This window comes from Pongo abelii, chromosome 16 (genome assembly GCF_028885655.2).
Source record: "Pongo abelii isolate AG06213 chromosome 16, NHGRI_mPonAbe1-v2.0_pri, whole genome shotgun sequence".
In the NCBI taxonomy this organism is placed as follows: domain Eukaryota; kingdom Metazoa; phylum Chordata; class Mammalia; order Primates; family Hominidae; genus Pongo; species Pongo abelii.
This window is the reverse complement of record NC_072001.2, coordinates 24,547,059-24,573,790: the sequence shown is the minus strand read 5'-3', so window position 1 is coordinate 24,573,790 and position 26,732 is coordinate 24,547,059. Positions and strand designations below refer to the sequence as shown.

General features: G+C 47.0%; 1 protein-coding gene and 1 pseudogene across 14 annotated transcripts in view; both read left to right on the top strand.

Annotated features, from left to right (window-relative positions):
- Positions 1-18,213, top strand: part of LOC129047390 (E3 ubiquitin-protein ligase HERC2-like) — a 46,792-nt gene extending 28,579 nt beyond the window's left edge. For 9 of the 14 annotated variants that reach the window (XM_063716467.1, XM_054545858.2, XM_063716466.1 and 6 more), the window contains 6 exons: positions 1,422-1,610; positions 2,240-2,391; positions 4,898-5,256; positions 8,095-8,288; positions 12,577-12,777; positions 14,944-15,388. In XM_063716467.1, the coding sequence (XP_063572537.1) occupies positions 1,422-1,610; positions 2,240-2,391; positions 4,898-5,256; positions 8,095-8,288; positions 12,577-12,777; positions 14,944-15,282 (1,434 nt within the window). In that variant the 3' untranslated portion in view covers positions 15,283-15,388. Of the gene's footprint in view, positions 1-1,421; positions 1,611-2,239; positions 2,392-4,897; positions 5,257-8,094; positions 8,289-12,576; positions 12,778-14,943; positions 15,389-16,752; positions 16,932-17,973 lie in introns of those variants that run through there. The other 5 variants (XM_063716471.1, XM_063716472.1, XM_063716468.1 and 2 more) reach the window with 4 other exon arrangements.
- Positions 18,214-24,903: 6,690 nt separating this feature from the next.
- LOC112131949 (uncharacterized) lies at positions 24,904-26,413 on the top strand (annotated as a pseudogene).
- The last annotated feature ends 319 nt before the right edge of the window (positions 26,414-26,732 follow it).

The window sequence follows — 26,732 nt, the reverse complement described above, 5'->3', positions numbered from 1 at the left end:
GATTTGCATGTGTGGAGCACCTGTAGGGTGCAAGCCTGCTGAGGACCTCATGCACGCTGTTGTATCTCATTATGTCAATGAGAAAACTGCCTTTGGGAATGGTAGTGAACTTTGCCAGTGTATAACAGTAATCCTAGTTTTGAATCCAGATTTTTCTAAGATTTTATTTCTAGTATGAAGAGTATTTATTTTGTTTTACAGTCATTAAAAAAAAAAAAGGAATACAGTCACATGGTTCAAAAATCAAACCTAGGCAGAGACACACTGTCGCTTCCCCGCCCACGCCTTCCAGCCATTTCCCACCTGCTGCCTCTGACTTTTCAGTCTCCTCTGTAACCTTGTTCTCTGGAATGAGTACGCTAGTGGTAGCATGTTGCATTACTTGTGTTGCTTGTTTTTTTTTACTAACCATATATACTGGAGTACTTTATCAGAGTGTCGCTCTTTGTTTTTATAAAGCAGCTTAGTCTTCAGTGTGTGGATGTGTCTTTTATGTATCTTTCTTTAGTGAGTCTCTTATTGGTGGACACTTGGGCTTATTGCCACAGTGTTGCTATACAAATAGTGCTGAGGGTCGGGTGTGGTGGCTCACGCCTGTAATCCCAGCACTTTGGGAGGCCGAGGTGGGCGGATCACCTGAGGTTGGGAGTTTGAGACCAGCCTGGCCAATTTGGAGAAACCCCGTCTCTACTAAAAAATAAAAAAAATTAGCCGGGCGTGGTGGCACATGCCTGTAATCCCAGCTACTCGGGAGGCTGAGGCAGAAGAATTGCTTGAACCCGGGAGGCAGAGGTTGCAGTGAGCCAAGATCGCGCCACCGCACTCCAGGCTGGGCAACAAGAGTGAAACTCCATCTCAAACAAAAACAACAAAAAACACAAATAGTACTGCAAGGCTTGACCTGGAACATGTGTCCTCCATGGGTGCATGCGTGTGTGCCTGTGCACATGCACAGGTGGGGATGCACCTAGTGTGGGCTGGTTGTCACCAGATTGCTCCTGTACAACTTGATTTCTCTCACCACCAATATGGCTGCTGGTCTCCCAGCCTTGTGTGTGGGCTTTTGGGATTTTGCCTGTTAAAGCACAAAATGGTGACCCTGATATAGTTTGAGCATTTTAAAATACATTAGTATTTAAGGGCCATTTATACTACTTTTTAATGGTCTCTGTTAAAATGAAATGCAATGGAAACGGAAAAATAACCTGTTCAGTTGCTTCATCATACCTGTTAAATGAGGTAATACAGCATGGTACGAGCTATTTTGATGCTTTGAATCAGCATATTTTCTCTTTATTTGCTTTGTTTTTTAGCTTATAATATCTCAGTGCTACTCCCAGCATTTTTTTTTTTTTTTTTTTTTTTTTTTTTTTTTTTTTTTTGCTGTTGTAAAAGAAAACATTTACTTTCTCATCTTGCAGGGATCATTGCAAGAGGTCATAGGTTGGGTGTTAATAGGATGGAAATACTATGCCAATGTGATTGGTCCAATCCAGTGCAAAGGCCTGGCCTACCTGGGAGTCACACAGATTGCCTGTGCAGAGAAGCGCTTCCTGATTCTGTCACGCAATGGCCGCGTGTACACACAGGCCTACAATAGTGACACACTGGTGAGTGTTCTGGGCACCGCCTGCAGTGTTCCCTTGGGGGGCAGGGTCTGAACTATAGATGCACAAGCTCTGGTGTTTCTTTAAGCCATTTGATTTCTGAAGATTGATAAGCTTCTGTTTACTGTATATTATGTTTAATGATCTCAGTTGTAATATTGTCAAGATTTGGGTTGTGAAGATTAGGAAGTCCTTACAGTGAAACTCATTGCTAATCATGAGATTCCCATTTGTAAACTCATTTCCACGTGTAAACTCATTTGACTTTGGGACCAGACAGGTGACAGATGAGGGAGATGGGCCTCATGGGGATAGTGGCAAATTGGGACGTGGCATGTTTTCATTAAAGCGAGGTATTCCTCCCTGTCGGCTGTGTGTCTCTGTGGCATGGGGCTAGCCTGTCCTGCCCCTGCATCGGCTCTGCTCTTGGCACAGAGCACTTGGAGGCTGCCCGCTGTTCTGTTGGTGCTGCGTGGGAAGGGCTGGAGAGCCGGCCCCATGGCCCCCAGGGACTTATGCCCCACTTCCAGTTAGAGCAGGCTTTGCTCAGGGATACATGATAACGGAGAGCTGCGCTGCTTTCATTTTCCTTAGACTGATGACTACTTTTCTTGGTATTTTTCCTTTTTTAGGTCCCACAGCTGGTCCAAGGCCTCGCCTCCAGAAACATTGTAAAAATTGCTGCCCATTCTGATGGTCACCATTACCTAGCCTTGGCTGCCACTGGAGAGGTGTACTCCTGGGGCTGTGGGGATGGCAGATGGCTGGGCCACAGGGACACTGTGTATGTATTGCTCATTTCTGTAGGGGACACACTCTTCTTTTATGTTGCTATATCCTAAACAGGATGGAGTGCAGAAGTGTGTCCAGGTGTTTTCCAGCTACCCTGACATGTAGCGCTGGGGTGGAGCAGGACACTACGATATGCCCCCTCCTTGGTGATGGCTTAGGAGCTCTGCCCATGCATGGAGGGCAACAGGAATTGGCCTTTCGGCTCTTCTCCACCCCGTGTAGCCTTGGCCAGCCTTTTATCTACTCAAACTGCATCGCCACTCTGGAGTTTGCCAAAACAAATCCTACACCACTGTTCCTTCATTCACAAACAGTTCACCCTGTCTCCCGTAGATAAGGTTGTCACCCTTTCCTTGAACCATAATATTATTTTTACAGGAACAAAAGTCAGCAGTTTCTTCCTAATATTATCCTATTCGGTGGAACCTTTTATTGTGAAAGAACAGAGATAAAACAAAGTTATTATAAATGCCAGGCTGTAAGAATTGGGAGGTCTGACAGCCCCATGGAGTGATGGGGAACCCTCTTGTACTTTGCTGTTGTGCGTGGAACTTTGGCATTAGGTTTAAATGAAGGACGTGTGTGCATACCAACTCAGCAAGCCCATGTCATGTGGGCCAGAGCCCTGAGCAGGGAGCAGGCAGTTGCAGAGCTTGAAATGAGCGAAGTCATGACTGCACTTGTGTCCCTTGAGAGGAGCCTGGGGGGCATGGCCCATGCACACCACAGGGTGGAGTTGAGGTCATCATTGCTGACAGCATCCGCTGGGAAGATCCCAAACTGGGAGAAAAGCAGAGTGATGCGCATTGTGTGGTACATGTATGCCAAGCTCAGAACAGCCCAACCCTGACAGTGTTGAAAGGGATTCAGACAAATGTAAAATGAGTGAAAAACAAAAGATTGATCTCCATGGAATTTATAGCTGTTACTCTCACACTGGATCCTAAAGGCTGGGATTGACATGGGGTACATGGGACTTGAAAGGTGTAGAGGTGCAGGACAGGGTGGTATATCTGCTTACTTCCTTTATGGTATTTATAACTGACTTTATATAAAATATTTCATAGTAAAACAATTCTCAGTGGAGAGTAAGTGCTGGGATGAGTAACTTAGGCCTTATTCTAGGACTTCAAGGAAGGAAGAGAGATGAGTGCAGATGGCAGAAGCTGGAGATAACCTTTTGGGGAAGTTGAAACTTAAGCTGAGTAAGGGAGAGTTTGTACTGAGTAGAGTCATTGGGCTGTCCCTGTGAGCGCCTGTGCCACTGTGTGTGTGTATTTTGCAAACTAGTAGGTCTCAAAGTGAGTAAACCATGTCGTTGGAGAGGCCTGGCTTCTATAGATTCTCAAGAAAATGTCATCCATCATAGGAACATATTCTGGATCCTAAGAATAGGGTATTTTGCTAACTTTGCAATTTCTTCAACTAGTAAGACTTCTCTACCCTAATCCCCACTGCCTCATACTTTTCATTTGTAAAGTATAGATTGCAGAGTGCTGGCTTCATTCCATCCCCATTCATTTAACAAATACATACAAATGTTAGTCAGCTTTATGAGGCTTCCATACAGCCAGATGACAGTTTCAGATGTAGAGTTGGGTGGTTTTGACAAGTGCACGCAGTTGGGTCACTGCCATCAAGACATGGGGCGCTCCCGTCACTTCCGGGGATTCGAGTCGATGCCCGTTCCTACCTCCAGTTCCTGACAACCTCTGATCTGCCCTCTGTTGTTACGATTTTGTCTTTTCCATAATTTAATATAAACAAAGCCATACAGTGTATGGTGTTTTGTTTCTGGCGTCTTTCACTTAGCATGATGTCTTGAGATGCAGCCATGTTGTTTGGTGTGTGGGTAAGTCATTCCTTCTGTTGCAGATGGACCGTGGTTTTGGGCCATTGTGAATAAAGCTGCAATGGACTTTATTGTACAAGCCTTTTTTTTTTTTTTTTTTTTTTTGAGATGGAGTTTTGCTCTTGTTGCCCAAGTTGGAGTGCAATGGCATGATCTCAGCTCACTGCAACCTCCACCTCCTGGATTCAAGCGATTCTCCTGCCTCAGCCTTCCAAGTAGCTGGGATTACAGGCACCCGCTACCATGCCCAACTAATTTTGTATTTTTAGTAGAGATGGGGTTTCACCATGTTAACCAGGCTGGTCTCAAACTCCTGACCTCAGGTGATCCGCCCACCTCGGCCACCCAAAGTGCTAGGATTATAGGCGTGAGCCACCATGCCTGGCCTATTGTACAAGTCTTTAACAAACACTGTTTTTATATTTCTACTGGATACCATGCTTGGCATCGGGTTCCAACTGAACAAAAAGTCATGGATGTGTTAGGTGTTTGAATTCTGTCTTTCTTATTTTATTAGGTACCTAGAAGGTGAAACTGGCCTGATGCTGTGATGGTCTAAATTTGGATAGTGAATTTCCTTTGCTAACACTAATAAGAAATAACACCAAGAAGAAAGGCGTTCATGTTTGTTCCCTTCCTCCCCAAGGCCTCTGGAGGAGCCTAAGGTGATCTCCGCCTTCTCTGGAAAGCAGGCCGGGAAGCACGTGGTGCACATCGCTTGTCGGAAGCACTTACAGCGCAGCCGTCACTGCCGAGGGGGAGCTGCACACCTGGGGCCATGGGAACTATGGCCGGCTGGGCCACAGTACATCTGGTCTGCATCAGTGGGAGCATGCAGCAGGAGGTGGCCTCTTACAGGACTTAATAAACGGCCGTCCTATCTGTTTGAAGGCTCCAGTGAGGACGAGGCCATTCCGATGCTGGTAGCTGGGCTTAAAGGACTGAAGGTCATCGATGTGGCGTGTGGGAGTGGGGACGCTCAAACCCTGGCTGTCACTGAGAACGGTACGTAGAGCTCTTGCCACCCTCGACAGGCCCTCGAGGACATGCATGGCAGCTTCCCTGGAGGAAGCCGCCCACCCTGTCGTCCAGTGGGTGTGGGGCTCAGTGTCATTGGTGGAGAGGCCCCGGTGGTTACTGGGCTTGTTTGCCTGGGGCCTGTCAGATGGTTCGCAGCTGCCACCATCTCTATGTGAGCATTTTATCAACTATGCTGATACATGCAGTTGGGAACACATACAGTGGTACGGTTGACCAGCAGTCCGCACGGTGGCAACAGAAGCAGCAGGCAAATGGGAGGGTGGTCTGCAAGCGTCTGCAGTGTGCCGGGCCCCAGTTATGTGTTACGGAGGCAGTGGGCCTTTGGTTCTGTGAAGCAGTGAACATTGAGCCCAGGCTAGTAAGAGTCAGGACTTTGTTTTTCATGGAATGAAAACAAAAAGAAAACTCAGCTTTCCCTGTCTTTATTGTTTCTATATCAACCTCAAGTGTCATCTAGATTTCATTTGCTCAGTAGCCACCCTTGTAGTGTTAACTATGCACATGGGTGGTCTAGATTAGTGTGCATTTTTCATTATATTATTTTCAGTCATTTAAAATTTTTCATTAAAATGCAGAGTTGTTGTTATTTAAATGCATTTGTATTTTTTATGGCAAGTGTGGTCTTGGGGAGATGGTGACTATGGGAAATTGGGCAGAGGTGGTAGTGATGGCTGCAAAACCCCAAAGCTGATTGAAAAGCTTCAAGACTTGGATGTGGTCAAAGTCCGCTGTGGAAGTCAGTTTTCCATTGCTTTGATGAAAAGTGGCCAAGTTTATTCATGGGGAAAAGGTGACAACCAGAGACTTGGACACAGAACAGAGGAATATGTTCGTTATCCAAAACTCTTAGAAGGCTTGCAAGGTGAGTGCAAATGTAAACTTTTAAAACCCTTCAGGACAGTTTCTTTAGTAATGTTTTAAAGTTTGCAGGTTTAATGTTCTTAACCTCACATTCCATGAATGGACTGTCATTAGAAACTTTTACTGCCAGCTTGGTGTAGGTATTGATACTAAGAGGAAAGTGGGTGTGTCTCTATTAAAAAATGACTTTGAGTTACTCTTACCAAATTTAATTTAAACCCATTGAGTTTTACAAACATTGGCACTTTCTGTGGCAGGCATGCATTCCTCACTCAGCAGGCTGGACTCAGTAAGGGTTCCTTCTGTGTGGTGAGGTCACCTGTACTTGTACTGCAGGCACACTGAGGACCGTGAGTGTGCATTGTGCTGTGGGGCCACATTGGGAGGTGGGATTGGGTCCACCTGGGTCGCTCTCATGTGAACTCATCCTTGATGGGTGATTCCTGCTTGCTCAGTTGCAAAGGTGTCCAGCATGCATTGTAGTTGGAGGGAACAGATGGAAGCCAAGGTATGTAGATATGAGTGCCAGCGCCTTCAATGTGGGCTGCCAGCGCGGGCAGAGATGATGGGAGCCTCCACAAGAAGACCCTGAGATTCTTCTGTGGTGTTCTTACTAGGGATGTTATGCTGCAGGAAGTTGGGGTGGGGGCCATCAAAACTATGATGATGGAGGGATTTTTCTAAGGTAAAACTGGACTTTTCCGTACCATCTGGCCTAGTGGTTGGGAGATAGTCTTCATCCTAGTCGAGAACTGGCGAAGGGCAGGCAAGTTGACAAGAAAGTAGGGAAGAAGGGAAAAGGCAGTGAGAGGTAGGTACATCAGATCGACTCTTTAGGGTTCTCTCAGGGTGGGCAGCCTTTTTCTTAAAGGGCCAGATTGTATTTGAAGCAGGTGGACCTGACTGTGTTCCAACACCAGTGTCTTCACAGAAGCAGGCTTTGGGCTGCGTTCTATGGGGGGCTGTAGTTCGTTATGTCCTGGTTACTATATACATTCTTTGTGTGTTTGCTTCTTTACCAAGTGTGTTTGGAAGTGGGACTTTTAACTAAGACTTGCCAGTTCCTTTCTCCATTAGTTTTATTTTGAAGCATGTTAATATCTTGATGTCTAAGAGTTTTGTGTGCCCATATGGTATTTATTATTTTCTAGGCTTCTGAGATAAGTTGCAGAGTAAGAAGTTTACTGTGTCATTGAATGGTATTTGAATTTCACTTGCCTTCTTGTTTATATTCACCTCCATTAGTATAGGAAAGCTATGACAATTATTAGATACAGAAATCGTTTACTTTGAGGGTATTTAAATTACTGTTGAAAACACCTTTTGTTGTTGCTGATGTTAACTTATGGTAAGCTCCTAGGATAGAATTGTTCCCCTTACTGCAGTGTGTTTTTTCAGCTGAATTATTTTATATGTTGACATTTCTGTGAAACACCCTTTGTGTTGGTCATGTTAGATTTACCAGGAAAGAAAAATAGAATATTTTGCTGAGTGTTTAAATAGAAACAACGTTTTAAATAGTGATATCTCCTAACTCTGAGAGAACAATAGATTTCTTCTTAGGAAGCCTTCCTCAGTGAAGAGTGTGCTGTGCATTGTTGTATCTGGGATGGGAGAATGTGATCTAATGGTTAATTAAAAGCACCTTGTTTCTTTCGGAATGAAAATCTGAATGAGGAGGAGAAAAAAGAACAGATCCATTTCGTATCCCAGCATTATGATGTTTGTAGGCTGTGGGTCCTAACAAATTGTAGCTGACAAAATACAGGAGTTTTAATAACACACCCAAAGCAAATGATTGTGCTTAATATTAAAGCAACAGATTATCCTCAAGAAGTTAATATTAAAAGCTTTCTGACCTGAATGGCCTAGTGGAAATATCTTTTTAGGCCATTCAGGTCATAGGCTTGAAGCTGCATCTGCATCCCTCTTTCCTTGTAGGGAAGAAGGTGATTGATGTGGCTGCAGGCTCCACCCACTGCCTGGCTCTGACTGAGGACAGCGAGGTCCACAGCTGGAGGAGCAACGACCAGTGCCAGCACTTTGACACCTTGCGCGTGACCAAGCCAGAACCTGCAGCATTGCCAGGACTCGACGCCAAACACATAGTGGGAGTTACCTGTGGGCCTGCCCAGGTACTGAATATAGAGCTTGATTTGGTATTTTGGAGGATTTTGGTTTCCAGTTGTTCATTACCAGTATATAGGAAATACCACTGAGTTTTGTTTGTTGTTCTTGTGTCCTGCAGTAGTGCTAAACTCATTTATTATGAGCTTCATTGTAGTTTCCTTGGGTTTTCTTCATGGACAATTAAATGCTATCTGTATAGAGGGGCAGTTTCATTTCTTCCTTTCCAGTCTGCTTGCCTTTTATGTATTTTTCCCGGCCTGATTGCCCTGGCCAGGACTTGCAGTGTGAAGCTGAATAGGAGAGGTGACAGTGGGTGCCCTGCCTTGCTCCTGACTGTAGGGGAAAGCAGTTCAGTCTTTCACCATCAACTGTGATGTTAGCTGCGCATATTTATATAGGTGCCTTATTACCAGATTAAGGCAGTTTCTTTAATTCCCCCCCAATTTTTTTTTTTTTTTTTTTTTTTTTTTTTGAGACGGAGTCTCGCTCTATGCCCAGGCTGGTGTGCGCTGGCGTGATCTCGGCTCACTGCAAACTCCGCCTCCTGGGTTCACGCCATTCTCCTGCCTCAGCCTCCCGAGTAGCTGGGACTACAGGCACCTGCCACCGTGCTCAGCTACCTTTCTGTATTTTTAGTAGAGACGGGGTTTCACCGTGTTAGCCAGGATGCTCTCGATCTCCTGACCTTGTGATCTGCCTGCCTCGGCCTCCCAAAGTGCTGAGATTACAGGTGTGAGCCACCATGCCCGGCCTTAATTCCCCCTTTTAGAAGCTTTTGAAAAATCCTGAATGGGTGTTAAAATTTGTTAAATGCTTTCAATCCAAATGAAATGGTCATGCAGTTTTCCTTCTTTAGTGTGTTAGTGTGGTGTATTACATTGATGATTTTTACTTTCTTTTTCTTAAACTTTTTTTTTTTCTTTTTTAGAGATGGAGTTTCACTATGTTGCCCAGGCTGGTCTTGAAATCCTGAGCTCAAGTGATCTGCCTGCCTTGGCCTCCCAAAGTGCTGGGATTACAGGTGTGAGACACTATACCAGCCTGATTTTTAAATACTGACCAAGCCTTGTGTTACTGGGATAGGGATCACTTGGCCACAATTTACTACTCTATTTTTTTTGTTTTGAGACAGAATCTCACCCAGGCTGGAGTGCATTGGTGCAATCTCAGCTCTCTGCAACCTCTGCATCCTGGGTTCAAGCAATTCTCCTGCCTCAGCTTCCTGAGTAGCTGGGATTAGAGGTGTGCACCATCACACCTGGCTAATTTTGTTTGTTTGTTTGTTTGTTTGTTTGTTTTTAATAGAGATGGGGTTTCACCATGTTGGCCAGCCTGGTCTCCAACTCCTGACCTCAAGTGATCCACCCTCCTTGGCATCCCAAATTCCTATGATTATAGGCGTGAGCCACCGCGCCCAGCCCTATTCTGTTTCTGTATTGCTAAATTTGACTTGGTAACACGTTTTTGAGGATTTTTCTGTTGATGCTCATCAGGGATGTTGGTTTGCAGTTTTCTTTCTTTGTATTATACTATCTCGTCTGACTTTCTGTCAGGGGAAAGCTGACCTTATACAAAGTATTGGCATGTGTTCCCTCCTTTTCCATTTTCTATAAGGGATTGTGTAGAATTAGTGTTACTTCTTCTTTAAATGTTTTTGAATCCATCTGAACCTGAGATTTCTTTCTAAAAGATTATACGCCGGGCGCGGTGGCTCACGCCTATAATCCCAGCACGTTGGGAGGCCAAGGCAGGTGGATCACCAGAGGTCAGGAGTTTGAGACCAGCCTGGCTAACATGTTGAAACCTCGTTTCTACTAAAAATACAAAAAATTAGTCGAGCTTGGTGGCGTGTGCCTGTAATCCCAGCTACTCAGGAGGCTGAGGCAGGAGAATCACTTGAACCTGGGAGGCGGAGATTGCAGAGAGCTGAGATTGCACCAATGCACTCCAGCCTGGGTGACAGAGTGAGACTCCGGCTCAAAAAAAAAAAGAAAAGATTTTGCAAATTCAATTTATTTAACAGGTATAGAACTATTGAGGTGACCTGTTTGTTTCTAGGAGGATTTTCCTGGTTTGTGGCACTCAGACATTGCTTTATTTCATCTAAGTTGTCTGATTTTTACATGTCAAGTTTTCCTTAGCATTCTCTTGCTAATCATCTGAATTCTGTGGGGCCTGCAGTGATGTCCCTTCATTCATTCCTGATACTGATAATTTGTGTCTTTTCTGTTTTTTTCTTTGTCAGTTTTGCTAGAGTTTTTCAATTTTGTTGATCTTTTCAAAGAACAATCTGTAAGTTTCATTAATTTTTGGCTTGTTTTTTTGCTTTCAATCTCATTGGTTTTCTGCTTTTATCTTGTCATTTGTCCCTTTGGCTTGTTTTGTGTTCACTTTGCTCTTTTTTAGTTTCTTAAGGTGGAAAGTTAGATTGCTGATTTAGACCTATCTTTTTTGTAATATATAATGATTTGATGCTATAAATTTTCCTCTAAGCAGTGCTTTAATTAAACCCACAAATTTTGATGCGTTTTCATTTATGTTCAAAGTATTTTCTAATTTCTTTTGAGAATTGTTCTTTGACCCATGGATTATTATCATTATTATTATTTTTCTTCAATACAGAGTTTCACTGTTGTTGCCCAGGCTGGAGTGCAATGGCATGATCTCGGCTCACTGCAATCTCTGTCTCCTGGGTTCAAGTGATTCTCCTGCCTCAGCCTCCTGATTAGGTGGGACTACAGGCACCCGCCACCATGCCTGGCTAATTGTTTTGTATTTTCAGTAGAGATGGGGTTTCTCCATGTTGGCCAGGCTGATCTTCAACTCCTGGCCTCAGGTGATCCCCCCAACTTGGCCTCCCACAGTGTTGGGATTACACGCATGAGCCACTGCGCCTGGCCTGACACATGGATTATTAAGTATGTTGTTTTATTTTGAAGTGTTTGCAGATTGTTCTATTAATGATTTCTAGTTTAATACCATTGTGATTGGAGAACAAACTGCATATGATTTCATTTCTTTTAAATTTGTTAAGACTTATGTGTCAGGATATGTTCTCTCTTAGTGAACATTCTGTATGTGCTTAAAAAGTACATGTATGGTCTGTGTATGTATGGTCTGTATATACATATATGTATACATATATGTATACATATACGTATAAAAAGTATATGTGTGGTCTGTTTGTGCTTAAAAAGTATGTGTATGGTCCAGCACTTTGGGAGGCCGAGGCGGGCAGATCACGAGGTCAGGAGATCGAGACCATCCTGGCTAACACGGTGAAACTCCGTCTCTACTAAAAATACAAAAAAAATTACCTGGGCGTGATGGCGGGCGCCTGTAGTCCCAGCTACTTGGGAGGCTGAGGCAGGAGAATGGCTTGAGCCCGGGAGGCGGAGCTTGCAGTGAACTGAGATCGCGCGACTGCACTCCAGCCTGGGCGACAGAGCTAGACTCCATCTCAAATAAAATAAAATAAAATAAAAGTATATGTAAAGTATATGTATGGCCGGGCACGGTGGCTCACGCCTGTAATCCCAGCGCTTTGGGAGGCTGAGGCAGGTGGATCACGAGGTCAGGAGATCAAGATCATCCTGGCTAACATGGTGAAACCCCGTCTCTACTAAAAATACAAAAAAAAATTAGCCAGGCATGGTGGCGAGCACCTGTAGTCCCAGCTACTCAGGAGGCTGAGGTAGGAGGATGGCGTGAACCCGGGAGGCAGAGCTTGCAGTGGGCTGAGATTGCACCACTGCACTCTAGCCTGGACAACAGAGTGAGACTCTGTCTCAAAAAAGGAAAAAAGTATATGTATTTTGCTGTTGTTGGGTGAAGTGTTCTATAAATTAGATCCAGTTTATTGATGGTGTTCTACGGTTCTCCTAGATTTTTGCCGATTACTTGTTCTCTCACTATGAAAGGGAGTGTGTGTGTTATATGTGTCTTAACAATTCATTGTCCAGTTAGAGTTGCTGTTATACCACTTCAAGTGGATGGAGAGCCTCACTGCCATCCATTAATGTGCATTAATCATTTTGAGAGTGAAAAAATTTTTTTAAATGTTTTTACTTTTTTAGGTATGGCCAAGTGAGATGGGGCTAGTGAAATGGGCGCGAAAATTGGAAGCTGATAGTGTGTGAGCTAGACACCCATGAATGCTTTTTGACTGGGCAGTTAGAGGGATGATAGGTAATAACATAAGGCAGCTCCATCACACACGCTGGTGGCTCCTGTGGAACAGACCAGCAGCTGCATCTGGAGATTCATTTTAGATTGTTGCGTGTTTCCTCTTAGAGCTGTGCTTGGTCATCGTGTTCTGAGTGGTCCATTGGCCTCCGTGTCCCTTTGGGGGTGGACATTTGCTCAGTGACTTTTCAGCAGCTGGATCTCCTGCTGCAGCAGGTGAGTGAGGGGATGGACGGCTCTGCGGACTGGCCGCCGCCCCATGAGAAAGAGTGCATGGCCGTGGCAACGCTGAATCTTCCACGACTTCAGGTATTTGTGATTTCCCTTCCTCTTGCTCCTTTTATAAGTTTCTTAGCAATTTGTAAGAAGGTTTATGTATTTTGAAGGCCTGTTGGGTGAAGTATTTTAAAGTAAGATTGTAATGCACTAATAATGGACGCAAGGCTTAAAAAACTTGATCTGTTTATTTTATGTTTGTCCTGGAAGTCAGCCTCGGCATGCAGGAAGAGTGTGTATGGATTGTGTTATTTTTGCTAGAATCATTAGTTTGTTGGCATTGTTACTGTTTTACTGTTGTTGCTTGTGGAGAAATGACTGGGTGAGATCACAGGTGATGGAGAGAGACAGCGCTCAGCTGAGACACCAGTGCTGGCCTGTCTCTCCTCTGTACTGTGAAAACCCTGCACCAAGAGGGTCCGGTCTTTGGTTTCCCTGGGCCACACTGGAAGAAGAATTGTCTTGGGCTACACATAAAATACACTAACGACAGCTGATGAGCTTAGAAAAAAATCCCAAAAATATCTCATGATGTTTTAAGAAATTTTACTTTGGGCCGCATTCAAAGCCGTCCTGGGCCCCGTGCTGCCCTCAGGCCATGGGTTGGACAAGCTTGATCTACTCAGTAAGCTTGGCTCCCAAAGCAATACCTTCCTTTCCTCACCATGAAGGTTATGGTTACGGTCAAAATAAAAGCTGCAAAAGTCTTCCTCCCTGGCAAAACTAAAGCTGAAGTGTTTGATCATCATCTTTTGTCTTTGTAATAAAACCCTCTAACTTAATGACAGGAACCACAGTTTTCTCGACATAGTAATTTTTCCCTTTTATTACAGTGGTTTCTGTGTAACAACCCGTCATGTCCCTCTTCCAGCCCCTCCCCTTTTTGCCCTGCTTCTAGAATGTACAGAACTGAGTGTAGTGTTTAGTTGCAGTAATGAACTGAGCAGAGGTCTGAAGTGTGCTTCTCTAGTCCTCTGTAGCACGCGTTTATCACCATACCTGTGGCATCCTGGCATTTGCGTGGGTGCACCCCAGGTGTTTGCTGCCCCTCCTGGTTTTCAGTGATGTTTCTGTTCTGGTCGGTGCTGTGGGGCGTGGCCTCGTGTATGTCTTAGGCTGTCGAGGTGTCCCAGCATATGGTTTTGCATTTGCCTCTCCGGGGTCCTGAGGGTTCTGTAGGTTTCACAGACTCTAGGTGAGTGTCGGTGGTCATTTCCTGACCTGTGATATCTATACCTAGATGAGTGGTGTGCTTTTGATTTCACTTCTACTCCCAGGGCAGGGCCGGGTCTCTCATTTCTCGTGGGGCCTCTTGCTACCCAGAGCCTGGGACGGGCAGTGTGTTGCCTCCTGGCTGTGGTTGGCTGGCAGGCAGGTGATCCTGAGTGGCTCCCAGCCTTCTGCAGGAAGCTCGGGTTCAGTGGGTCGTTGTGTGCATTCCCGTGTGGGAGGTTGTGCTGAAGCCTGGCGGCTTGGCTCTGCTTTCAGAGCCCAGAACCTCTTGATTCCTGCTGTGTGTGCCCATGTGAATTTCGGTTTTGCACTTGAGGAGTTTCCTTGTGTACTCTCAGCTCCGCAATCTAATTTTTAGCAGCTTTTTTTTTTTTTAAGACAGAGTGTCACTTTGTCACCCTAGTTGGAATGCAGTGGTGCAGTCTTGGCCTGCCAGGTTCAAGTGATTCTCCTGCCTCAGCCTCCCAAGTAGCTGGGACTACAGGTGTGTACCATCACACCTGGCTGATTTTTTTATAGAGATGGGGTTTCATCATGTTGGCCAGGCTGGTCTTGAACTCCTGATCTCAAGTAATCTTCCCACCTTGGCCTCCCAAATTGCTGGGATTACAGGCATGAGCCACCGCCTGTGGCAGCTTTTGTGGTTACATTGTAGCCATTATTTGTGTTTGGTGCAGATGGTTGGGGTGGGGTGGAGGTTGCTGTTGCTAGTTGTTTAGCTCTTCTGCTGATCTTGAGCTTTTCCATGTATGTGTTCATAGTGGGGTTACAAAAATTCCCCTAGAAAATACTTCAACTATTGTGGGTAAGAGTTTTTTTAGTCCAGTTTTTAAAAATACATAAGCTGAGAAGTTATTTTGTCTATTTAAATAATACTTCAAATTGAGTTTTATTCGGTGTTTAATAAGACTTTGAAATTCACTCATTTTTAGGGGTTCTAAGTGAAAATTGTTTTTCTCCTTTCAGTTGCATGCTGCCATTAGTCACCAGGTTGACCCGGAATTCCTTGGTTTAGGTCTGGGCAGCGTCCTCCTGAACAGCCTGAAGCAGACGGTGGTGACCCTGGCCAGCAGCACAGGCGTGCTGAGCACCGTGCATTCAGCCTCCCAGGCCATGCTGCAGAGCGGCTGGTCCGTGCTGCTGCCCACCGCCGAGAAGCAGGCCCGGGCGCTCTCTGCTCTCCTGCCCTGCGCAGGTGGGCTCGGGGAAGGAACAGGAGACGGCATGGGTCAGGGTGCTGGGAGGGGATGGCGTTTCACTCAAATTGGCACACACTTTCTAGTTCAGTTTCAGGCAATGAAGTGAACATAAGTCCAGGTCGTCGATTCATGATTGATCTTCTGGTGGGCAGCTTGATGGCTGCTGGAGGGTTGGAGTCAGCCTTACACGCAGCCATTACTGCGGAGATCCAGGTATGGCCTTGGAGGCACATGTGACCTGGTGGTGCGCTGAGATCGGAAATACCACACTCACACATGTGAAGAATAACTGAAAACAGTAAAACACTCAACTTTTATCATATCCAAGTATTTTCTTAAATTAAAATTCTTTTATGTGCTAATTTTAAAAATTATTGAGATGATTTAATTGTGATAAAATACTGCATGTTGCCTGTTTCAGTGAAGTTAACAGATAACCTGTTACTCAGGTAGACCATTCCCGTCACTCGGAAAGATCCCTTTGCTCTTGGCACTTGCAGCCAGGATACACCCCTGCCCTCAGATGAGATGCATTTCACCTGCTCTGAGTGTCGCAGCAATATAACTGTATAGTATGCACTCTTTCCCGCCTTGCCTTGGAGAATGATTTTCAGATTCACTCACTGATGTGTCTATTGTGACTTCGTTTTTATTATTGGGAAGTTTTCCATTTTCTGGGTGTAGTACTCTTTGTTAGTTCATTCTCCTATTGAAGGACATTACATTGTTTTTGGTTTTTGTTTTCTTTTTTTTTTTTTTTTTTTTTGAGACAGGGTCTTGCTCTGTCACCCAGGCTGTATACAGTGACCTGCAGCCTTGTCCTCCTAGGCTCACATGATCCTCCCACCTCAGCCTCCTATGTTGCAGGGACCACAGGCATGTCACCATGCCGGGCTAGTTTTTTGATTTTTTTTTGTAGAGACAAGGTGTTACTGTGTTTCACAGGCTGGTCTCCAACTCCTGGGCTCGGGATCCCCCCACCTTGGCCTCCCAAAGTGTTGGGATTACAAGCGTGAGCCACCACGTCCAGGCTTTCTTGTTTTTGGCCGTGTAGAGCTGCCACGATTGTGCTGTGAACAAGTACTTTAGTGAACATATGTCCTCCCTTTGGGTAAACACTTGGAGTGGAATTTGTTAGGTCCTGGGGTCAGTGTGTATTCATAGTTTCCCAAAGTGGCTCTGCCATTTACATTTGAGCCAGGACTTCTGTGTGTGAGAATTCTAGCTCCTTCTTGTCCTTGCAGAGCAGCTGGATGCTGCATGTGTGGGGCAGATCACATTGGGTTTTGTGAGAGCCAGTATGCAGGGTTAAGGATTTTAGGGACTTCACAGAAGGAGGCTGGAGAGCATCAGCAGAGGCAGCCTGGACCTTGGATCTGTAAACAGAAGACACTGTTTGAAACTGCACAACTGAGTTGGGGTTTCCAACAGGGCAGGTGGAGGCCTGTGGGTAGGTGTGTGCGGCAGCCACAGAGGCTGGGATAGCTTGGCATTGGGGTCAGGGCTCAGCCAGCCTGTGTGTCTTCACACCTGCTAATGAGATCACTTGTAAACAATTTCTGTTTATGAATTACAGGATATTGAAGCCAAGAAAGAAGCACAGAAGGAAAAAGAAATTGATGAACAGGAAGCAAATGCCTCAGCATTTCATAGAAGCAGGACTCCATTGGATAAAGACCTTATTAATACGGGGATCTGTGAGTCTTCTGGCAAACATTGTTTGCCTCTGGTTCAGCTCATACAACAGCATCTTAGGTAAATCGTATTAGCTGTATTGTATTGTGTTTTATTTATTTACTTTTTTTTGTATTTTTGAGACAGAGTTTCGCTCTTGTTGCCCAGGCCAGAGTGCGGTGGCGCGATCTTGACTCACCGCAACCTCCGCCTCCCAGGTTCAAGTAATTCTCCTGCCTCAGCCTCTCGAGCAGCTGGGATTACTGGCGTGCGCCGCCACGCCCCACTAATTTTGTAGTTTTAGTAGAGATGGGGTTTCTTCATGTTGGTCAGGCTGGTCTTGAACTCCCGACCTCAGGTGATCCACCCACCTTGGCCTCCCAAAATGTTCGGATTATAGGCATTAGCCACCACGCCTGGCCTCTTTATTTTACTTACTAACTTTTTTTTTTTTTTTTTTTGCGACGGAGTCTCTCTCTATCGTCCAGGCTGGAGTGCAGTGTCAACGATCTTGGCTCACTGCAACCTCCACCTCCTGGGTTCAAGCTATTCTCCTGCCTCAGCCTCCCGAGTAGCTGGGACTAGAGGTGTCTGCAAACACACCTGCCTGATTTTTGTGTTTTTAGTAGAGATGGGGTTTTACCATATTGGTCAGGCTGGTCTCAAACTCCTGACCTCAGGTGATCCACCTGCCTTGGCCTCTCCAGATGTTGGGATTACAGGCGTTAGCCACTGTGCCTGGCCTGTATTGAATTTTAATAGGTGATTATTGGTTTTCATATTAAGATAGTGAAATCCAGCACGAGGATCTCAAAACTTTGTTTGATGATTGAAGGAATATTCTGAAAATTACCTAGTATAGATTTTAGGGTAAAGAGCAGACCCTTTTAAATATAGGTGAGAGGAGAAGTTGGAGGGCATGATGATGTTCAAAAGTTTTTCCAGAAGAGAAATTGGGTGTGCAGTAAACCTGTAAAAAGATTCTTGCTAATAAGCAGGTGGATGTAAATGAAAATCATCATGGAAGGTTATTTTTAAAACTGGTTGTATCATTGCCTCACTTCATATATTACAGAGTTATACATACTACTTTGTAAGATAACTTTTCTTTTCAAAACCAAAGTCAATGTGAAAGAATGGTGAGCATTGTTTTGGAAGGCCCGACTAGGAGGAGGTGGGAAGAAGTCAGACTCAGCCTGTGAACAGAGACTAACTTTGGCAGAAGCCAAAACAGTCAGACAGTGTTGTCTAAAATGATCATTCAAGAAGAGCGAAAAAACAAGGTGATTTGTGAAAGAGATTTATTAGAAAATGAAACACATTTGTACCTCTGTTTAATAAAAATCTGCTTTTTGTCACATCATGCTCCTGGTTTTTTGTTTCTACACATATAGAAAGCAGAGCCCTGGCAGGTTGGATCAGGCAGCTGAGCACAGAGCAGGGAGCCCTGGGCAGTGGCCGCAGCTCTCAGCTGGCCTGTTCATGGGGGGCATGGTGCATCTGCGGCGTGGGGTGGGCCTGCGGCGTGCGGGGGGCCTGCGGCGTGGGGTGCGTTTGCGGCGTGGGGTGGGCCTGTGTCGTGGGGTGGGCCTGTGTCGTGGGGTGGGCCTGTGGTGTGGGGTGGGCCTGCGGCGTGCGGCGGGCCTGTGTCATGGGGTGCATCTGCAGTGTGCGGTGGGCCTGCGGCGTGCGGTGGGCCTGCGGCGTGCGGTGGGCCTGCTGTCCACAGCCAGAAAAACTAACTTAGTGGACACACAGTGAAATTTTGAAACAGGAAGTTTTAGAGCTAGTTTCTATCATAGAGTTTAGCAAATGCTATTTTGCAAAATATTTTTCTGGTGTTTTGTTTTTCTAATCTGATAATGCATATTTCACACATTCTGGCCTTTAAGCAATGGAAATTAGAGAACTAAACTTAATACAGTTTGTGTTAATGGAAAGAGCTGGAGATTTGTTCTCAGAAAATTTCAGTTGCAACAGCTTGTTCACATAGGTGAACTTCCAACACAGTAACTATAGGAGTAAGAATAAAAGCTGTGTTTACTTTCACAGAGTTCAGAAGACATGAGAAAATGGATGTTAAAAACCTTGTAATTAAAGTGTAAAGTTACGTGCAAAGTTTTAAAGTGAGCATTTTCCAGGAAGAGGTGATTTTCTAAGTTCTTGAATGCCTCTCCCTTTTGTGAGGAGGCTGCGTCGTGGGCTGTTGGTGTCTTTGGCAGGGGGTGAGTGCAGGGTTCCTGTTGTGGGTCCTTTGTTCTCACGAGGGCAGCGCCCGTTTCCCATCTCCTGCTTGCCCAGACTGTTCCCGTGCGCAGAGAGACTGGCCTGTTTCAGCTGCAGCGGTGTAGCCTGCATTGGCTAGTCTGGCCGGCACTCACACCGTTTGCTGATCAGCACTTGAAGTGTGTCCGTCGTAGCTGAGACACTGAATATTTCATCTAATTTTTATTAATTAAAATGCAGGTTTAAAAACTTGATTCTGTTATTAGAAAGCATTTAAGAATGTCACTTGGCCACGTGAGTCTCCTTTGTCAACTATATATTTTATGAGTCTAAGTGCAGATCAGATATTTTCAATGCAAATTTCACTGCAAATTGAAATGTGCTACATATGTAAGCTATGCTGATGGTTTTTGAGGACTTAATATGAAATAACCTATGTAAAATATCTCAATCATTTTTCTTATATTTCATGTTGAAATGGTAATATTTTCAATCTGTTGGGATAAGTATGATACATTATTAAAATTATTTTTTATTTTTGAGATGGAGTCTTGCTCTGTTGCCCAGGCCAGAGTGCAGTGGTGCAATCTTGGCTCACTGCAACCTCCGCCTCTTGGGTTCAAGTAATTCTTCTGCTTCAGCCTCCCGAGCAGCTGGGACTATGGATGTACACCACCACGCCTGGCTGATTTTTGTATTTTTGTAGAGACAAGAGTTTCACCACGTTGGCCAGGCTGGTGTCGAACTCCTGATCTCAAGTAATCTGCCCACCTTGGCCTCCCAAAGTGCTGGGATTACAGGCATGAGCCCCTGCACCCAGCCATTATTACAATTAATTTTATCTGTGTGTGTGTGTGTGTGTGTGTGTGTGTGTGTTTACTTTTATTAATGTGACTAAGAACAATTTTTTTTCCCCCTGAGATGGAGACTCACTCTGTTGCCTGGACTGGAGTGCAGTGGCACATTCTCAGCTCACTGCAGCCTCTGCCTCCCAGGTTCAAATGATTCTTCTGCCTCAACCTCCTGAGTGGCTGGGACTACAGATGCATGCCACCATACCTGGCTAATTTGTGTATTTTTAGTAGAGATGGGGTTTCACGATGTTGGCCGGGATGGTCTTGAACTCCCAACCTCAGGTAATCTGCCCGCCTCAGCCTCCCAAAGTGTTGGGATTACAGGCATGAGCCACCGCACCTGGCCATGTTTATTAATATGACTAAGAACATTTTGAATTGCACTTGTGGCTCCACTGGTGTCCTGGGCAGGTGGCTCTGTGGTGTCCACACAGGTTGTCTGCTGTGTCTTCATCTTCGCTGCATGTGACTTTTTGGTTCCTGTGGCATGTGGAGTCCTGTATGGGACATTGGTTCTACAGTAGATTTATAATAAGGATGTACCTACTAAAAAATACAAAATAAAAAGAATAGAAACAAACATAGAAATAAGTATCACCTCACAAAAATTTTGGAAAGTAGAAAAAGGAAGATGCATTCACAGTTTTTCAGTAGCCGATATCCAGGCTGTCTTCATAAGCATGGATAACGTGTCCCTCTCCCGCATGGATAGACACCGTTTTCTCACCTTAAGTGTTTGTGATTGAAGGATTCTTGATGTGTTGACTTGGAGGATGCAGTTGTTGAGCAGTAGGTTATCTAAAGATTGTAAGAAACTTTTGGAAACATTTCATGTCCTTTTTTCCCTTGGAAAACATGGGTTGAAGAAATCGCCGCTTGCCAAAAATAAGCTGTGATATGGATTTCAGAGTAACTCTAGTTACATGCTGGCGAGGAGCCGTGGAATACCATTTACATTTGAAAATAGAGGGCTGTGAAGTTTTCATAAGTAGTGAACCCCGTCAGAATTACACATTTTGATTATGGCTCTAAATTTTATATTAAAGAAATAAAAATTTTATCGTATTTTATTACCATCTTTTACTCCTTCAGGTATAGCCTACATGCTAGATTCTAGACCTGTTTCTTGTGTTACAGTGGTGTTACCCAGGCAGGTTATCAGGTAGTGAATGTGCTGTCTGGTGGTGGTGGTGAGCCCAGTGAGGGCACATCCTTGCCGTGTGTGATGAGGGCCTGTGGGTTGCTGTGGGATTCCCAAACCCTGGCTCCTCTGTCTCCTGCTTCTGTCCTTACTCACACTGCTGGTGGTTTTCTGGTGCGAGCCACGGAGGCAAGTGGGATTGACAAGCCTGCTGTCACATTAGGAACCTGAGTTAAAGTGGAGCTGAAAGCATGTCCTCACTCTTGATGTTGTGCAGAGAACCACTTGTGCTTCTGGCCCAATGGGGCGGGTGGAACCAGGCCCTGGTTTGGCTCTCCTCCCCTCCATGTTCCCCTGTCCTGTCTGATTTGCTTTCACACTGATGTAAGAGTTACTTTCCCTCGGCCTCCCAAAGTGCTGGTATTACAGGCATTAGCCACTGCGCCCGGCCAGCATCCTTTCAAGTACTGGGGTACACCCAAGCTCCCAGCTTCTAGCTAGGAGTCATTTGGTCCCTCTTTATCCCAAAGGACCTGCCACCATCATTGGTTCCCAAAGCCCAGCAGGGTCCAGGCTCTTCAGCCTCCAACCACTTTGCATTTCTTTTCTGCTTTTCGTTCATGGAGATAAAGATTAACTTATTTTTCAGCCTGGGCATGTCTTTTTTATGTACTTTATTTTTTATTTTTATTTTTTGAGATGGAGTCTCACTCTCTCACCCAGGCTGGAATGCAGTGACGGGATCTCGTTTCACTGCAACCTCTGCCTCGCGGGTTCAAGTGATTCTCCTGCCTCAGCCTCCTGAGTAGCTGGGACTACAGGTGTGCACCACTATGCCCAGCTAATTTTTATATTTTTAGTAGAGACAGGGTGTTGCCATATTGGCCAGGCTGGTCTCGAACTCCTGGCTTCAAGTGATCCTCCTACCTCAGCCTCCCAGAGTGCTGGGATTACAGGATTACAGGCGTGACCACCGCGTGTGGCCTTTATTTACTTTGTATATCTCATCTATTACTGCTGCAGTTTGCAGAAGAGAGGATGCCCTCAAACCTAACTTCTCCAGACCATCCCAAATGGGAAGTCTGCTCCACGTCAACAGTGTTGTTGCTTTTAAAGACTATATGTCAACATGCCAGATTATAGCAAAAGGATGTCGAGGGCGCAATAGGATAGCAAGCCTAAGAGTCCTGGAGAGAAGGTGGCAGAGCTGCGTTTCGAAGGTGGTTCCTTCTTCAGACCCTGCCCTTCCTGCCTTGTTCCTCCAGTTGCGAGAGCAGCTGTTGGAGCTCCTCCACGGGCGAAGAGGTGAGGCTGGACTGAGAGGGAGATGGAGAAGCTGCCAGAGGTTCTTTTGGATCTAGAATTGAGACAGCAGTTCCAGCCAGGTCTGGAGGTGGGTGCTGTCACTCAGCCCCCAAGGGAATGGTACTGATTGAAGAATGTGGCAAGAACTCCCTGGCCGGGAGAGGGAGGTGCTCGCTCCTTTGAATCGCCTGAGCCCAGGCTGGAAGGCCCAAGGGGGAGGACGAGGCCAGCTCACTCCAGCTCCATCCCCTCCCTTTAACCCTGAGCTAGTCACCCTCCCAGACTCCAGTCCCTTTTCCTAAGTGCCCTCCCTGCAAAGTCTGCATGGAGCAGCGCTCCCTCGCGCCAGCTCGCCCCGCACTTTCTTGTCTTTCAGCAACCCCATGGGTTTGAACCTGAGATGATTCATTTTCCTAAAAGCCTCTTTGGGCTGAGGGAAGGCGTGGGTGGCTCTGCCAGTTTTGGAGTGGGGGCCGCCTCTTCTCAGAGCCGCTGTGAGGGCCAGGGCCACCCTCCCAGGTGGGTGTCTCTGGGCTGGGCAGCAGCTTTATAGGCAGCCCGGGCCATCCCCACTGGTCTGGGAGGCTGGGGGTGCACCAGCTCCTGCTCCTGATAGAGCCAAGGCACCTTCCTTACCTGAGAGCTGAGTTTCTTGAAGAGTGGGCACAGAGGAGCTGGCAACGTGGGTGGTGTAGGCACCCAGGAGAAAATCTGTGGCTCAGTCTCAGGGAGAAGTCTCCACCAGCACAGCTGTTGTAGAGATGGGGAAACTGGGCTGAGAGGGAAGGGGGCTTGCCCAACTCACCAGCCCTGGAATGTTTTGAGCTTTGGGGGTGGATCTCCCAGGAAATGTGTTTTATGGCACCACCACCTCTGGTCACCCACCCTGAGGTGTGGCGGGCCTGGACAGCCAGCTTGACTGAGGGCCAGGCTGGTGAAGTCAAAACGTACCACTCAGGAAGGAGACCCAGCCCTTCTCCAGACAGAGTTCAAATGTGCACTGCCTTCTTTGGGCCTCAAATTCCCCACATGAATTCCAAGGACCCTTCTAGCTCCTACACTCTGGGCCAAGGTTTCCTCTGAGCCCCAGTCAGCCTAGAGGACCTAGGATACATCTTCCTTGGACAGAGACCCACCATACGGGCAGCAGGAGGTAGGGGTGGGGGTAGGCAAGGTTCCTGTGGGGAGGTGGAGCTGTCATCAGAGATGGTGTCTGCAGACAGTGGGTGTATCGTGGCTCTGCTACTACTTGCTGGGTGGCCCCGTGACGTTTCTTTCCCCACTCTGGACCTCAGTTTCCCTATCTGTTCTGTGGAGATAAGATGCCTGCCTGCCTATTTGTGGACTGGGATGTGTGGGGGCCAGTTGCAGTGTTTGTTGGTGTGGTCCTGGGGCAGCCTGCACCACCCCATAGAGATTTCTGGGCCCCACCCTAGGCTCACAGGACCAGAATCTCTGGGAATGAAGCCTGGGAATTTGCATTTCCACAAGCATCTGGCTGATTCTGACATGATTGAAAAGCACTAATAGTATATAGCAAGCTCTTTATAAAAGGTAAATTCATAGCTGCCTTTTACTAAGTATAAATCTCACCTTCCCTTCCTCAGTTGAGGACACACACCGCAGTTGAAAATCACTGTGCCTTTCCAGATGCAGAATCTGACGTTTCTGATGAGATTCTGTTAAGTGTTGCTTTCTGTAGTTTGTATTCCAAAACAAGGGGAATATCTTTCCATTTTTTCAATATAAATGTTTAGGTCAGATACGCTTTTTCAAACTGGACACACACAGTCACACAGTTTAGGATTTCAGCTATGGCTTCCTCTCAAATTATTAGCCTCTTTCTGCCAGGGAGCAGTTTTTCCCAGACAAGACCCTGGACACAGGCTGGTGGGGCCCCTCCTCATCAGAATCACTAGATCATGACTGACTCCTAGAGGTGGCTTTTTCTGCTTAAGTGTCAGCCCATGGGCTGGGATGTGACCCCCAAAGTTGCAGCAGAAGCTTCCACCCATCTTGGGCCCCCCCTGCCATCTATGGGGTAAGGCCTGTCCCTTGTCTTCTGGGCCCAGCCGGCCTCACAGGCATTCAGCAGATTGGAAAGTCGAAGCATGTGCTGTGCTTGGCTGGGCTCTCCTGCGCCCCTTTTTGGGGTGAGGTGGAGTGCATCCAGCCCCCAGAATCCCTGCCGTTTATTCCCCCCCATCCCCACCCCCATACACACTCACAAGTACAAACACAGGTGCAGTCACTGTCGCACACCACTCTGGACAGCACCATTTCCAGCCTCAGGGGGGCAGTTTCCTTACAGGGAAGTTAATGAGGCACTAAAGAAGGCTTGGGGACAGGGAGAAAATCTATCGAGAAGAGGCTCCTAGACCTGGTTCTGCCTCTGAATTGCTGGGGGTCCTTGAGAAAGTTGCTTCCCCTCTCTGGTCTCAGTTTCCTCAGGTGAGAAATGGGGGACCGGCCAAATGGTCTAAGGTTCTGGGAACCTCTAAGTCAGAGCCTGTAGCTGGTGGTCAAGATGAGGGAGAGGCCCTCAGGCTCAGCCGAATGCCTGAGAGTCAGGACAGGCCCAAAGGTGAGCAACCTGAGCACATCAGGTGGGTTCAAAGCTGGTGCATGAGCCCCACAGCCTGCAGAGCAGCTCTGGACTCGGGAGCCCGCTCGCACCAGCCCAGTGGGACTTCAGAGATGTGGGGTCCAGCCTCTCCTACTGTTGCAGGGCTGGGGGCTGGGAGCTGCAGATTCTGACCCCACAGCTGCCTTAGACATGCCAGATGGGCTGGGGCAAGACACACCCCTCTCTATGAACTGAGCAGTCAGTCCAAATAGATACACTAAAGAAGGGCTGTGGGATGGACCCAGCTGTAGCCTGGGGCTACAGACTAGTTTCCAGGGTACTCAAGCAGCTGGCCTCTGGGGTAGCAGCCCCGGGTATGAGAGGCAGGACTCAGAATCTAGGCCAAGCCTCTACAGGAATCCCCTCTGGAGAGCCTGGGCGCTCTGCAGGAGGGGCAGCAGGCAGCAGGTGCACCAGGAGCATGTTTCACAAGGTGCCCAATATTGCATCTGCTCAGATAGGCAGCGAGTTGGAAAGTGGATGCAGTAGGCAGGGTGGCGGCTGCTCCCCAGAGCCAGGAGTCCAGCCCAGCACCCACCTGAGTCCGCCTCAGTCCTGCTCAACTGGGTTATCTGTGCTCTTGGCCCTCTGGTCCCACCCACAGAGAGAGGGCTTTGGGGCGACTAGATGACCTGGCCCTTGTGGGAGGATGTAACTGACTCCTGAGCCTGGCGAGCCAGGCAGCCCCTCACCAGTGTCCCCACCCCCACATCTCCAGCCACCCTCATTCCCTGATCCTCCCATCTGCTCCCCTGACCCAGCGGTTTCCTCTGCTCACTCTCTTTTCCTGCTCCCAGGCTCGCCTGGTCATGTGTCTTTCACTCTCCTCTGAGTCTCCCTCTTTCCAAGCCGCCTCCACTCTACTTGACACACTCTCCCTTAAGACACCAGAGTACACAAGCGCAAGTCCCTGCACCTCACCTTTACTCCCAGACATGGGAGGGAGATGACATGAAGACCCAAACGCCCCTTGGCAAGAGATCTGGGGTATGCAGAGGGGCAGATCTGAGGCTGTGGAAGCTCCAGGGGCTCCCTGCCGGAGGCTGCATGTAAGCCGGCTATTGAATGTGGCTCTGAGCTGAGACCCCTCCTTGAAGCTCCAGACCAGGAGCCAGCTGCTAGCTCGACCCCTCCATTTGGTGCCTCAGAGAAACCTTGCACTCTGTAGGTCTAACTCTGAACCCAGAAAATCCCCCCATGTAGGCCCTGTCTCTTCATAGGGAAAGCACCACCTCAGACCCAGTTCTGCACCAGCTTGCTGTAGAAAGACCAGTCTGCCACTGTATGGCACACGGATGGCAGGGGCCGAGTGCAGGTGGAGAGAATAGAAGGTGGGCAGGGTGGGGGAGGCAGGGACATGGCTGTAGCCGTGGAGATGGGAGGACAGACAGGACTTGGGGGCTACTTGGATGAACCAAGGGGGGAGTCAGGAAGAGACACCCAGTTTTGTATCAGATGTGTAGAGCGTGGGATGCTGTTCATTGATCGAGGGAGGGGGAGGAGGAAGAGGTATGGCATGGGGAGGAGGTAGCTGAGCTCTGTCATTAATGTCATTTGAAGTCCCCAGGGAAAGAAAGGCCCACCAGCGCCTTCACTGCTTCAGCCAGCTCTCAGGGTGTCTGTGCTCCCTGGCCCTCTCAGCTCCTGCTTCATAGCTGTCAGCTGCAGTGGGTGACAGCTGCACAAGGGCCCAGCATGTCTGTGTGTTTACCCAGGGGACTGCCGCGTGG